Consider the following 15,630-nt stretch of genomic DNA (forward strand, 5'->3'; position numbering starts at 1 on the left):
AACGTGTGTTTGGTAGAGTATTTCTTTGTTGTACCAATGCTTCTTGGCAATAAATCTTACACCGTTGGAAAGCCTGTTTATTTCCCTTTTAAATGGCGCCACATTGGTAAGGAACATGCGTTTGTGGGATGAGCAGCGGAGCTGAGTATGTGGGTTGCACCCATGAAAAATTTGCCAAACCGTCTCTGCCGATGCCAAACAGCTTATTTTGCTGCTGCTGTTGACTCTTGTTTTGAGCTTCTGGTAGCCCAGGTGCTGACAATCAGCTGGCTGATATAAGATTTATAGCCAAGAAGCATCGTTACAACAAAGACATAACCTACCAAACACACATTTCCTTACTCTTTGTGCTAAGTCTATATATATGTATATATATATGTATGTATATATATATATATGTATATATATATATATGTGTGTGTGTGTGTGTGTATATATATGTGTGTATATATGTGTGTGTATATGTGTGTGTATATATGTGTATATATGTATGTATATACACTACCGTTCAAAAGTTTGGGATCACCCAAACAATTTCGTGTTTTCCATGAAAAGTCACACTTATTCACCACCATATGTTGTGAAATGAATAGAAAATAGAGTCAAGACATTGACAAGGTTAGAAATAATGATTTGTATTTGAAATAAGATTTTTTTTACATTCAAAAACTTTGCTTTCGTCAAAGAATCCTCCATTTGCAGCAATTACAGCATTGCAGACCTTTGGCATTCTAGCTGTTAATTTGTTGAGGTAATCTGGAGAAATTGCACCCCACGCTTCCAGAAGCAGCTCCCACAAGTTGGATTGGTTGGATGGGCACTTCTTTGAGCAGATTGAGTTTCTGGAGCATCACATTTGTGGGGTCAATTAAACGCTCAAAATGGCCAGAAAAAGAGAACTTTCATCTGAAACTCGACAGTCTATTCTTGTTCTTAGAAATGAAGGCTATTCCATGCGAGAAATTGCTAAGAAATTGAAGATTTCCTACACCAGTGTGTACTACTCCCTTCAGAGGACAGCACAAACAGGCTCTAACAGGTACTATTTAATGAAGATGCCAGTTGGGGACCTGTGAGGCGTCTGTTTCTCAAACTAGAGACTCTAATGTACTTATCTTCTTGCTCAGTTGTGCAACGCGGCCTCCCACTTCTTTTTCTACTCTGGTTAGAGCCTGTTTGTGCTGTCCTCTGAAGGGAGTAGTACACACCGGTGTAGGAAATCTTCAATTTCTTAGCAATTTCTCGCATGGAATAGCCTTCATTTCTAAGAACAAGAATAGACTGTCGAGTTTCAGATGAAAGTTCTCTTTTTCTGGCCATTTTGAGCGTTTAATTGACCCCACAAATGTGATGCTCCAGAAACTCAATCTGCTCAAAGAAGTGCCCATCCAACCAATCCAACTTGTGGGAGCTGCTTCTGGAAGCGTGGGGTGCAATTTCTCCAGATTACCTCAACAAATTAACAGCTAGAATGCCAAAGGTCTGCAATGCTGTAATTGCTGCAAATGGAGGATTCTTTGACGAAAGCAAAGTTTGATGTAAAAAAAATCTTATTTCAAATACAAATCATTATTTCTAACCTTGTCAATGTCTTGACTCTATTTTCTATTCATTTCACAACATATGGTGGTGAATAAGTGTGACTTTTCATGGAAAACACAAAATTGTTTGGGTGATCCCAAACTTTTGAACGGTAGTGTATATATATATGTATATATATATGTGCATATATATATGTGTATATATATGTATATATATGTGTGTATATATATATATATATGTGTGTGTATATATATATATGTGTGTATATATATATATGTGTGTGTATATATATATATGTGTGTATATGACTTGTGCCTTGTTTGGTGTTGGTTTTGGATGTTTAGTGAAAGGAGAGTGATACCATGAATTCCTTGTTCAGCCGGAGAGTCGTTGGTCTTGCCTCATTTTCTGTGGAGAACATGTAAAAGAAAACATTTTCACCGAGTGCACACATATGTGATTTTCGGGTCCACTGGACCCGAGGCCAATAAAAGTGAGCAAATTGTGTAGAGACTTACTCCTACCTGGGCCTTCTGTGTGTGTGTGTGTGTGTGTGTGTGTGTGTGTGTGTGTGTGTGTGTGTGTGTGTGTGTGTGTGTGTGTGTGTGTGTGTGTCTGTGTGTGTGTGTGTGTGTGTATTTTAAGCATCTCGAACTTGTCTGCTCCCCCATCTACCACACTCTTTACCCTCTTTAGTGTGGGAAACCACACACACACACGCACACGCACACACACACACACACACACACACACACACACACACACACACACACACACACACACACACAAGGTTTCAGCACTGATACGTGTCATGCACGAGAACCTGTCTGCCTCGGACAACAAATAATTAGCTTTGCGTGTGGCTCCTAACTCTGATCGATCAGCACGGCAAAAAAAAATAAATAGAAAAGTAAAAACCCTGGGCTACGAGGGCCTTAGACATAATTTTTGAAGGGAGAGAAGCTAGTGCGGAAAGAACGTCTTTCACTTTGGAAGACGACGAATTTTCCAAAAATGAGGATCATGTCTCTGTCAAGCCGGAGTCTGACGGTGAGTTGTTTTTTGTTTTAGATATCTTTATAGGTTTGAGTTTTAAGGAAGACAAATGTAAGGGGAAATAAGAGCAACTTATCCTGCACAAAACACCAAAAAAGAGCTCCTACGTAATGGCAGAACTGAATAAACATATAAATAGAAGAAAACCCAGATGGAAAAAAGGAAATAGATAGATCTACTACAACAACACACACACACACACACACACACACACACACACACACACACACACACACACACACACACACACACACACACACACACACAAACCCCAACATGTTGACCAATGGATGGGTACATGACCCGATATCCAGGTGATGCAATATTACAATATACCACTTGATTAAGACTCATGTAGGAGCCTCTCTAGGGACTTCTGTCCAGATAAGACCATGGACGCCTCTCTGCAAAGTTTGTGCGCTCTCTGTTCCTATGTAACCTAAGAAGGGGTCCCAAATTTCATAGAACATTGAAGGTTTGTCCTTGAGCCAGTAGGTCATCGCTTCCTGAGGGATGAGTTCTACTACACCTCGAACCACTGGGAGAGCTTGGGAGGTTTGTCAGAGATCCACGGAAGTGAGGTGCACCCTCTAGCAGGATGTAATCTAAGAATATATGACAGAGGTTTAAGATCTAGATATTTACAGAACATTTAATACATTTCTTTACAAACCTTTCCCCAGACTTTTTTTTAATAAAGGGACAATCAAAAATGCGATGAAAGGATGACGCCTCAGAAACCTTGCATTTATTACAATATTTGGAAACTACGGGATTAGACTTGTTCTGTACCGCTGGTGTAATCTGGAGCCTGTGAATAATTTTGAATTGCAACTCCTTGACTTTGTTGGCGGACAAGCAACCAGATGAACGTAAGGCCCAGGTCAGTTCCCCAAAGTCATTAAAGATATCCTATGCCATCTGTTGGGGGAAACAGAGCACTGTAATCAGTTTTCGGGGCTCAGAATATGTCAAGACTTCTACAGAGGAGCGAGAGAACCCACTTGGGTGTTAGGTTTCAGAAGACAAAGCTGTGGATCTGCAGGTAACTAAAAAGTGACGTGGGAAGGTCCTACTGCTCCTTGAACTGGTTAAAAGATTTAACAGTACCATTAGCAACTAAGTCCTCTATAGTACAGATGCCCTTCTCAGATCACAAAAGAAACCCGTGATCCCCCAGGCAAGGGGGGGGGGATTTGGATTTAAATGGGAGTAAGGAGAGAGAGATAGAATCCTCCTGAGTCCCTGTCTTCCTAATAATTTTCCATGCCTTTAATGTATTCTGGAGGAGAAAATCTCCCTTTATTTTTTCTGACACTCACTTTTTAGAAACATAAATAATGTTATGAAGATGATTTGGATCCAACGGAGCAGCCTCCAAGCGAAGCCATGTGGCTCAAGGGTAATTTCTAAATCATTCCCAGAGAGACCAACAGAGGCAAGCCAACACACCCTCTCCAAGACAAGAGTTGCAGTTTTTGTATTTTCAATCTGGCCCATTTGTTTTTCCGTAAGAAAGAAGATAACGAGCTATTTAAAATGGAGAGTGATTTCCTAGTCAAGAGAACTGGGACCATTTGGAAAACAAAGCAGATAAGGAAGTATGTTCACTTTAAAAAGGTTTACTCTACCCAGAAGAGATAATGGGAGATTAGTCCAGTGCGCCAGATCCTCTTTAATTTTGTGGATTAAAGGTATAAAACTGGCTTCATAACGACCAAAAAGGGAAGGAGTGATAGCTCTGGGCTCTTTCTGGGTTCGTTTACCAAGGGGTAAATGAACCCAGTGACCCAAGGTGACCATCTAAAGGGAGCAGAGCTAGACAACGCCCAGGAGGTGTTACGGTTTTGGGCATAGCCTCTGAGTAATTGATTTTATAGTCTGAGAACTGGCTAAAGGTTCTGATAATCTCAACAACTCTGGTCATAGAGGCCTTGGGGTTACTTATAAAAAGCAGAACGTCATCAGCATAAAGAGAAATTTTATGCTTTTGGGGGACCCACATCAATACATGTAACCAGAGATTTACTCCTTATTGCCTCCGCTAGAGGCTGTATGGCGAAAAGAGGGGAGGTTGGTCGCCCCTGGCGAGTGCCATGCTCTATCGAACATATCCCAGCAAACATGCCCATGCGGGCCCACTGTGAGTAGATGGGAGGATCACGCTATTCCCCCCAGTTCCCCCTCTCCCCCGAACAGGCAACCCCAACTGACCAGAGGAGGATCTGTGGACCTTAGAATAGAAGGTGTATTGTCTTTCTGTAGGGTGGAGGGTCCTCCATGCGTCAATGAAACCTCCAGGTGAGAATTGAGACAGCTGTTAAAATCGCCTGCAATCACTGAGGATTCCACAATCCGGTCTTAAAACAGGGAGAACACTTTAGTCTGGAAGTCAGGGGAAATATTGGTGGGGCATAAACATCTGAGTAAGAGATATTGTCACCATACAGTATCCCTGTGATCACAACATAAAGCCCCAATTTATAATTCCTGACCTTCCCTTCAGTAATCAGCAAAGCTTTATGAATTAGAATAGCAACACCTCTCCTCCTTGATGTAAAGGAGGAATAGAAGCTCTGGTCAGCCCAATATCTTTTCAATTTTAGGTGCTCCTCGTTAGTTAGGCGAGACTCCTGAATGAAAGCTCTCTGAACCTTCTCCTTCTTCAAAACATCAAAAATAATCTTCTGTATGATAGAGTTCTGGATCCCATGCAAATTCCATGAGCAAAGTTTAACTGTTGAGTTACCAACCACAGTCAAGCAGTTTTAGACCAGACATACATATATACCCGATATGATCCCAGAAATATAACAGTTCACCCTCAAAATTATTTCAGAGCAAATACAAAAAGAGGAAAACAAACAAACAAAAAGCACGTGTGACAGATTGAAACCTATAAACAAACAAAACCTGGCCCAACCCCCAAGATACTCCCCCAAACAAAGCACCAAAACCCTAAACTAGGACTGTGCATCTGAGCTGTGCACTAGCCCAGTGCTCCAAATGTGTGTGTGTGCGTGTGTGTGTGTCTACATTCAAAGGAATAACGTAAAACATGAATAAAATGAAAAGGGAAGAGAGATGATTTCCTGATTTCCTGACAAAACACGCCGAGGGCACAGTAAACAGCACCAACTTTTTGCACTGCTGCACTGTCCGTAGCTGCCCCGAGGGATACCAGTTTGTCAAAGAGTTCAATTTTGCAAGCCAGCCTTATTCAAAAGATGTGACTCGCCACAGAACGGAGGGGCTGCAGTGTGATACACGCAACTGCCTCAGTCCCGAAAGTGAAGTCCATAGACCCTGGGTGCAGAAACGGGGAAACCTGTGTAGAGTTATCCATTAGAGACTTTATCCGGTGGCTGGACCGGGGCAATCCTTTCCTTGTAAAAAATGTTCAGCATCCTCCACTGTGTCACACACACAGCCTGAAGGAGGAGAAATATGGATGTAGAAAAATGGTGAAATTGAACGGTCTCCTCGCCCAAGGAATGAGCCACCTCGCATGGCTGCCAATGTGATAAGGGTGCAACCAGGGCCATCGCGGGTGGCGATTACTCATATGCAGGGCATAAAGTCTGCTTATGAGCTTTTCATCACAGACGTCATCCAGAAAATGATTCTGGACCGCACTAATTTGGAGGGGAGGCATGTTTTTGGAGAGAGGTGGGAGATGGGCCAAACCCATTTACACGCATACTGTGTGATAATGTGTCTGGAAAACGTCCATATTATTTCTAGGATTATCTGCTTCGATAACCGAGACACCAGACCGATTCGGAGGCAGGGGGACAAGCTAGCTGCAATCAGGCCAGTACCGGAGAAGTGGGTGGACCGCCATCCACTTGATTTACAACCCTGGGCCCAACATTACCGTTGATGAGCAGCTCACGCCATTTAGGGGCAGCTGCCCCTTCAGGCAGTGCATGCCGTCCAAACCTGCAAGATATGGAGTCAAGCTCTTGGCTGCCTGTGGTGCTGCTTCATCGTATGCCTGTAACTTGCAAGTGTACACAGGGAAGGCAGACGGAGGAGCCCCTGAGAAGAGCCAAGGGATGCGCGTTGTCCTGGACATGACACAGGAACTCCGTGGCCACAACATCACATGCAGTAACTTTTTTTTACTTCACACAAGCTGGGACAGGAGCTCCTCAACAGGAGGCTGATGATAATAGGAACACTACGAAAAATCACTACTCGGAACAAGCCCGTCTATTCATCTAAGCTTATGTTTCCAGCCAACATGTCTTTGGTGTCCTACGTGCCAAAGAAAGGCAAAGATGTGGTAGTCATGAGTACGTTGCGTAGGGATGGGAGAATCTGTGACCAAGAGCATCCAAAACAAGAAATCATAATGGATTACAATGCCACAAAAAGAGGGGCAAACAATTTAGACAAGCTGGTGACTGGCTACAGTTGTAAAAGAAGAGCCTTACACTAGCTACTTGTGACATGCTTCAACATCTTGGGGATCTGGGCTTTTGACATCCGGACGGCGGTGAACCCAGATTGGAACAGAACCACCAACTCTAGTACCTGAAGTAAGTGTGAGTGCATGTAGGTGTGTCTGACTCTCTTACCTTGGCCTGCTGTAACTACATAGTATGTGTGTGAGAGAGAGAGAGAGAGAGAGAGAGGGAGGGAGGGAGGGAAGTAAAATTTCTGATCAATTTTCATCATTCTACATTGCAGCCGGTAGCAACAAGAAGCAATGTGGCATACACTATATGGACAAAAGTATTGGGACACACCTCTTAATCACTGAATTCAGGTGTTTCATTCAGACCCATTGTCACAGGTGTATAAAATCCAGCAGCTAGCCACGCAGTCTGCATTTACAAACATTTGTGAAAGAATGGGTCGTTCTAAAGAGCTCAGTGAATTCAAGCGTGGTACTGTCGTAGGATGCCACCTTTGCAATAAGTCAGTTTGTGAAATGTCTTCCCTGCTAGATATTCCACTGTCAACTGTAAATGGCGTTGTTGAAAAGTGGAAGCGTTAAGGAACAACAGCAACTCAGCCACGAAGTGGCGGACCACGTAAAGTCACACAGCAGGGTCAACGAGTGCTGAGGCGCATAGTGTGTAAAAGTCGCCAACGCTCTGTTGACTCAATAACTGCAGAGTCCCAAACTTCCTCTGGCATTAACATCAGCACAAAAACTGTGCGCCAGGAGCTTCATGGAATGGGTTTCTATGGTCGAGCAGCTGCATGCAAGCCTTACATCACCAAGCACACTGCCAAGCGTGGGATGGAGTGGTGTAAACCACGCTGCCACTGGACTCGAGCAGTGGAAACGTGTTCTGTGGAGTGATGAATCACGCTTCTCTGTCTGGCAGTCTGATGGACGAGTCTCGGTTTGGCAGATGCCAGGAGAACATTACCTGCCTGACTGCATTGTGCCAACTGTAAAGTTTGGTGGAGGAGGGATAATGGTATGGGGTTGTTTTTCAGGGGTTGGGCTAGGCCCGTTAGGTCCAGTGAAGGGAAATCTTAATGGTTCAGCATACCAAGACATTTTGGACAATTCTATGCTTCCAACTTTGTGGGAACAGTTTGGGAAGGGCCCTTTTCTGTTCCAGCATGACTGTGCCCCAGTGCACAAAGCAAGGTCCATTAAGACATGGTTGGGTGAGTTTGGTGTGGAAGAACTTGACTGGCCCACACAGAACCATGACCTCAACCCCATCCAACACCTTTGGGATGAACTAGAACGGACATTGCGAGCCAAGTCTTCTTGTCCAACATCAGTGCCTGACCTCACAAATGCTCTTCTGGATGAATGGGCAAAGATTCCCACAGACACACTCCAAAATCTTGTGGAAAGCCTTCCCAGAAGAGTGGAAGCTGTTATAGCTGCAAAGGGGGGGACCAACTCCACAGTAATGCCTATGGGATGTCATAAAAGCCCCTGTATGTGTAATGGCCAGGTGTCCCAATACTTTTGTCCATATAGTGTACGTGGACCCAAGAAGGACAGGAAGACACAGTACATACATGTGCATCAAGTGCAAGAAATAACAATTGCAAGCCACACACACACACACACACACACACACACACACACACACACACACACACACACACACAGAGTAAAATTCTGTCCCTCGTATGATGTGTAACCAGGATGAATTTGTCTGGGGCTCATTTATAATTTCCAAAAAAAAAAAAAAAAAACACTATGTAAAATTTGTCTTTCCAATTTGTTCAGTGGAAAGCAATAAACATCAAAAGTGATGGAAACCTTGTTTCATTTATATTTGTTCAAGATAAACATTACATATTCCACACGTCTTGATCACAAATGACTTTTATACAAAAATCACATTTTATCACAAAAAACCAAATAGCACTCTTATTGATAAATGTGGTCTAGTGGAGGGAAATGGCAAATATTAACAATATACGCCGTCTAGAGATAAAGTCATAATTTTTTTTTAACATAATTTTGTTATGGCTGTATTGTTTTAAATACCCCAAAATGTTGTGGACCCGCTAACATTGGGTGAATAATATAAAAATACGAACACCATACAAGGGATATATATGTGTGTGTGTGTGTGTGTGTGTAGTTTGAAAGCAGAGAGGCACGGGGAGATTTAAATGAACCCACCTGAACTCTTGAACTACAAAATGACCCATTTTATTGAGAAATGTGCAGACATTTTCTTTGGCTTCCACACAATCTTTTTATCGACAGTTTGTCACAATCGGAAATGGACATGTGCATTCGCGTATCGGAGCTAGTTGATCAGATTTATTTAAAAAACAAAAAAACAAAAACAAAAAAAAAACCCCACAAAATATTACAAAAAACAAACAAAACAAAAACAAAAACCCACAAAAATGAGCGATAACCCCATTGCAAAGGTGAATTTGTCCTCAATTTCATTCGCCAGAAAGTTTTCTTTGGTTCAAACCATGCAAACATGCTACATGAGTATCAAAACACAATACAGTATACGTTTCTCACAAGAGTACTTCACATGACATCTGAGATTTAACCCACGTAAATATTCATGTTCAGAAAGCTACACTGGATCAGAGCTGGTTCTGTTTTCTCGAACCGACGGCAAACAGAAACGCTGGCTGTGGTATATGAAAGCAATTGTACAACTTTTTCCACACAAAAACAAAAAAACAAAAAAAAAACAACAACACAAAATGTTCCTTAACCGCATCGCCTCATTCTGGCTTGTTTGAAGCCTGCAGAATTACACCTGATTTACCCTTTCAGACTTGGAGATAAGAACGGACCCGGGCTGGAAAAGAGACACACAAAAAAACAAAACACAAAACGGACACGGAACGTCCTTCAGTTGTTCTGCGAGCCAGGGTGGTTGGTGGTTCCTTCCTCTTCTTCCTCATCGTCTTCTTCTTTGGGACTACTGAGTGCGAGTCATCGTCCTTGTAGAGCGGCTCTTCATGACCTTCTGGAAGAGATCCTCTGAAAGACAAAGAGCCTCCATGAGGAAACGGAGGTGTTCCGCTGTATCTACGATATACAAACACACACACACACACACACACACACACACACACACACACACACACACATTCATACCTAGGGACAATTTAGTACGGCCGATTCACCTGACCTACATGTCTTTGGACTGTGGGAGGAAACCCACACAGACACGGGGAGAACATGCAAACTCCACACAGAGGACGACCCGGGACGACCCCCAAGGTTGGACTACCCCGGGGCTCGAACCCAGGACCTTCTAGCTGTGAGGCGACCGCGCTAACCACTGCACCACCCCCCCCAAACACACACACACACATATTTATATATACATACATATATATATAAAATTCTGAAAATTGCATTGTGTCCCTTTAAGTGGAAAAATAAAAACACAACTAGACTTGAAGATATTTCAGTTCTGGGTTTTCTTTTTTCTCCACTCAACTCTGGACGTGATAAACTGTCCGTAGTGTCAGTTGTTTGTTTTCAGCTTTTGCTTTCATACAAAACCAAAAGGGATCATCCGTTTGGCTTGTGGGACATCCCGTTTAGGGAACGAGATCAATTTCGTGTTGCCACATTTGTCGGTGTGTGTACCGATGCTCGACTGTAGATATAGTTTTGTTTTTTACATGATGCAGTGTGACAACATATATGGCTGACTTGTCGTCTTGGTTCAGTCCTGCTTCCCTTCGCTCCGTTTGGGTGTTTGTACACCGAGGTCGTGTGTTTGAGAGACTCACCGTTCCTGAAGACCCTGGAGTCAGACTGTGGGAGAGAAGTAAGGACATGAGGATGAGAGTCAAGCACCACAGAGACTCGTTCACACTCATTCATCTGCCCTCGGCTACCTCGAGACCTCTACGTCTCCAAAACCCGGTTAATCCGGCTCAGGCCCGGCCGCAGAGTTCACTCGTTTCTTTTGTCCCACGGAGGAGCACTGACGGTCCCTGACCAGGCAGCGGTCGGCGGGCAGGGGACGGGGCAATCTGCCAAGACGGGGTACCCCGCTGTTTAAAGGAATGTCATCATCGCTCTCGCTGAGGAATGCTGGGGTCATTTGGTCCGGCTAAACGCTGTTTTTCTGGGGATTTCACCTGCGCTGGTGTTCTGTGAGCGTCCCGTGTGCCGAACGCTTTCGTGTTTGGTTTCGGACCTCGCGAACGCCAGCTCTGATGGAGAGGTTTAATGTAGTCTTACAGAGACCTCTCCAACAGGACAAAAATAATAATGCTGTCTGTTTTACCGAGCGAGAAACCTATCGTACGTCATAACGTAAACCGGACTCCTGTCACGCAACGCTAGTTCCCGAGGAAGAGGTCCTCACCTGTGGGGCCGGTCCGTCAGCTTGTTCCCGGTCCAATTTAGGGGCTAAAGTGGAGAGACAAAGACTGTTTTCAGGTGGTTTTCTCATCAAATCAATATTACAGAGAAAATGCCGACTGGCCAGATGATGGCTAGTTACCCCGCTCTCCCGAGCCGTCCCGGTCGCTGCTCCGCCCCCTCTGCTGATCCGGGCAGGGCTGCAGACTACCACATGCCTCCTCCCATACATGTGGAGTCGCCAGCCGCTTCTTTTCACCTGACAGTGAGGAGTTTCACCAGGGGGACGCGCTGCTCCCTCCAGTTCCCCCTCCCCCCTGAACAGGTGCCCACGACCGACCAGAGGAGGCGCTAGTGCAGTGACCAGGACACATACCCACATCCGGCTTCCCGCCCGCAGACACGGCCAATTGTGTCTGTGGGTACGCCTAACCAAGCCGGAGGTAACACAGGGATTCGAACCGGCGATCCCTGTGTTGGCAGGCAACGGAATAGACCGCCACGCCACCCGGACGCCCAATGTCCACATTTTTAAGGGTTACTGCTGCTAAATACATAATATATCTGTCTCATTTAGAGATATTGCTACCCTGCCTGTGTACTTTTACCCACTAGTGTTTGGTGCCGGCCCTGATCGAGGCAGGTGTCACTTTCCATTCCCGCTTGTGACCACGCTAGTCTCTTTCTGCAAGTGGTGTCCGTTTATCTTCAGATATCACGGACCAGCTCCATTTACTAGGGGCTGAAGCCCCTAATAAATGTAAATCTTGTTCTCAAACTTGAGGAAGTGAGCATATATCCTGCAGAGAATCCATCCCAGTGCTTCACGCAAATCTGGAGGATAATCAGAACCGACGGTTTAAAGTTTCAACAGGGAAACGTGTACTTCTGTCATCCGCTGCAAAACACCAGGCTGTGCCATGTACAGCCGGACGCCTGCTCACCCTACATGCATGCTGCCCATACAGCTGCCCAGTATCACCGCAGCCTATCACCGCTGGCCACTGGGAGCTGCCCAGTGAAACTACATCACTCTGGGTGGGCTGCCCAGCTCAAGGGCACATTAGTGGCAGAGCTTCTTTAATGGGGAGTTACGGAGAGACGTTTGTACTGACGCAGTGGTTTGATGATGGCGTCGACAGCGTGGACAACGCCATTAGTAGCCATCAGGTCCGCCTCCAAAACCGGCACCTTGTTCACATACACTGTGTAGTTACGCTGGGAAAGACAGACAGACAGACAGACAGACAGACAGACAGACAGACAGAATATTTATTAGTACATTCATTAATAGGAGTTTATATCATCGTCATGGTCCTGTTCACAGACTCGGTTCAGAGACTCACAGTTCCCAGTTCCAGCTTGTCTCCCTGAAGAGGCGCAACTCTGGTGTGAGATCCGACTCCTCCGCTGACCAGCATCCCTATTCCCATGTGGTACTTCAACACACTGGATAGTTCATGGGGATTACCTACAACACACACACACACACACACACACACAGAGTTATACAGACCGGTATAAATGTAGTTATACAGAGACCAACAGTTAGACAAACACAGAAAATACAGACACAGACAGACAGAGAGAGATATACAGACTGACAGACAGACAGTTATACAGTTATAGAGTCAGACAATTGTACAGACAGACAGACAGACAGTCTCTCTGTGTAAGTGTCAGACAGACAGACAGACAGACAGACAGACAGACAGAACTCAAAAACTATTTCATACAGAGTTCCTGCAGGTTTTATCAAGTTAAATTCAAGACTCCCCCCCTCCCCCTTTTTTCTCCCCAGTTGTATCCGGCCAATCACCCCACTCTTCCGAGCCGTCCCGGTCTCTGCTCCGCCCCCTTCTGCCGATCCGGGGAGGGCTGCAGACTACCACATGCCTCCTCCGATACACGTGGAGTCGCCAGCCGCTTCTTTTCACCTGACAGTGAGGAGTTTCGCCAGGGGGACGTAGCGCGTGGGAGGATCACGCTATTCCCCCCAGTCCCCCCTCCCCTCCTGAACAGGCGCCCCGACCGACAAGAGGAGGCGCTAGTGCGGCGACCAGGACACACACCCACATCCGGCTTCCCACCCGCAGACACGGCCAATAGTGTCTGTGGGGACGCCCGACCAAGTCGGAGGTAAGACGGGGATTCGAACAGGCGATTCCCATGTTGGTAGGCAAGGAAATAGACCATTTAGTCATCAAAGCGGGCGGGCCTATGAAAACCGAATCTAAGACTTCCCCATTGTCATTCAAGGCCTTTAATAGAAGAATTAAACCGACGGCACAGGAACCCTGTCATACGGCATGCCATCCTCTTCCTCCTCCACGTTTGAGGCCCCGATATTACACCGTCTCCTCTGACATGGTGCCCCCTCCCTCCCACCCGCTGGCAAACGCTCTCCAAAAATTCCCCCATCAGGCCTGCAGCGCCGTGCTGCTTTATTAAGCCGAGACACTTCATATTTCAAGACCGCAGCCGCGCTTGCCAAGGCGGCGGCGGGGGGGGGAGTCGAGAGTTGATCAAGCACGACAAGTTTGTGTAAACCACCTTTTAGTGTCCCATCTGGGCTTCGGAGACCGCGTTGGCCGTGCCCAGCGCTTATAAACAAGGGTGTTGCTGAAATCATCCAAGATGCCACGGCCAAACAAGGAGCAGCGCTTAACGCCGCGCAGCCGCCCGCTCCGACGCGCTCGAGCCCCACATCACATCTCCTTTTAAGCCGCCTCAGCAAAAGGAAACGCCTCACGCGCAGGACGGACTGGATTTAACTCCATACCGGTTTGTACCTGTTTGCTCATTTTGCCTTCCAGCGCAGCCCCAAACGGACCCCCGGTTTTGGGGTTTTTTTTTTTTTTTTTTAGAACTTCGCGAATATCTCCCCGGGTTTAATGAGGAGACATATGATGGTCGGACTGGAAGCAATTAAGGACATCTGTGTGTTACTGACGTTCACGATGGAGCATTCGGCCGGCGGTCCAAACTCTGATCATTTCCTGGGTGTAGAGATAGACTTTATGATTATTCTCAGAGATATAGAGCGCAGATTTGGGACTAAGGAACGTGCGTGTGACATGGTAATACATTAGTATATTTATACTTGATATACCTCCGGGCAGGGGTGGAAGCACAAAATTCTGGGCCCGATACATAAGCAGTCTCTGTGGGCCTCTTTCCTCTTTTGTCTCCTAACTTAAATATCTTTTTTTTTTTGGAGTCCCCCCCCCCCCCCACAGTTGTACTTCGCCAATTATTTTCCGAGCTGTCCCGGTCGCTGCTCCACCCCCCTCTGCTGATCCAGGGAGGGCTGCAGACTACCACATGCCTCCTCCGATACATGTGGAGTCACCAGCCGCTTCTTTTCACCTGACAGTGAGGAGTTTCACCAGGGGGACGTAGCGTGTGAGAGGATCACGCTATTCTCCCCCAGTTCCCCCACCCGGACGCCCCTAAATTAACTATCTTGCAGCGATTGAAAAAAATGTATAGTATCACTTCAAACTTTGATGCATCTTCGGGTACTGATGCGGACACCCATGATGTTTATTCTGCAGTAAACGCCCACTGATGGGACTTCTTGTTTGCAGAGTCCTTGACTAGATCTTTAAAGTCCAATTGTTTTGCTCATCGGCTTTCAGTCGAGAGTAGTGCCAGGCTGCTCAGCCTCTCCTGGGACATCGCTGATCTGAGGTAGTTGTTTTTAACTAGTTTTAACCTGCTGAAAAGCCCGTTCACCCCCAGCAACAGTCACGGGAAGTGTGCAGAAAATCCCGAGTGCTACACAAGTTTCTCCAAAAATACTCTGCAGCTGCATCTTATAGATGGCATTAAGGAGCTCAAGAAGGGACGGGGTATTCCTTTTTTCTTTTCTTTTCTGGAGCCCAGATTTTGCTTTCTTTGGGAAAGACATGACTGCTTGTATCAGCAGTCACTCGCGACAGGACTAGATGAGCTGCACTGACAGATGCTTGTGAGGGGTGGACTAAATCATTTTGTACCTTTTGTAAGGGGTGAGAGGGGCGTCATGAGGGGTGAGAGGGGCCTCAGAGAGCCTCCACTGTTTTCTTTAAGTCCCTCAACCGATGTATTGAGCCAATTTTAACTGAAGTTATGACGCTAATTAGTTAGAAATAAAAAATTGCAAACCAAAACAAACTTTTAATTCCAGGCTTCCCGAGGCCCCTCCTCCCCCTCCCTTCTGGGCCCTGGTAGGTCCTTCCCCTGTTTCCCCCCAC

The 15,630-nt window shown here is 45.7% G+C and overlaps 1 protein-coding gene across 2 annotated transcripts in view; it reads right to left on the bottom strand.

Annotated features, from left to right (window-relative positions):
• Positions 1-9,340: 9,340 nt before the first annotated feature.
• tgfbi (transforming growth factor, beta-induced) overlaps positions 9,341-15,630 on the bottom strand; it is a 50,092-nt gene continuing 43,802 nt past the window's right edge. The window contains exons 13-17 of one of the 2 annotated variants that reach the window (XM_056283488.1): positions 12,739-12,863; positions 12,508-12,610; positions 11,397-11,440; positions 10,813-10,837; positions 9,341-10,048 (exon numbers count right to left, since the gene is read on the bottom strand). In XM_056283488.1, coding sequence (XP_056139463.1) covers positions 9,987-10,048; positions 10,813-10,837; positions 11,397-11,440; positions 12,508-12,610; positions 12,739-12,863 — 359 coding nt within the window. In that variant the 3' untranslated portion in view covers positions 9,341-9,986. The remainder of the gene's footprint in view (positions 10,049-10,812; positions 10,838-11,396; positions 11,441-12,507; positions 12,611-12,738; positions 12,864-15,630) is intronic. The other variant, XM_056283496.1, reaches the window with a different exon arrangement.

This window comes from Lampris incognitus, chromosome 1 (assembly GCF_029633865.1).
Source record: "Lampris incognitus isolate fLamInc1 chromosome 1, fLamInc1.hap2, whole genome shotgun sequence".
Lineage (NCBI taxonomy): Eukaryota > Metazoa > Chordata > Actinopteri > Lampriformes > Lampridae > Lampris > Lampris incognitus.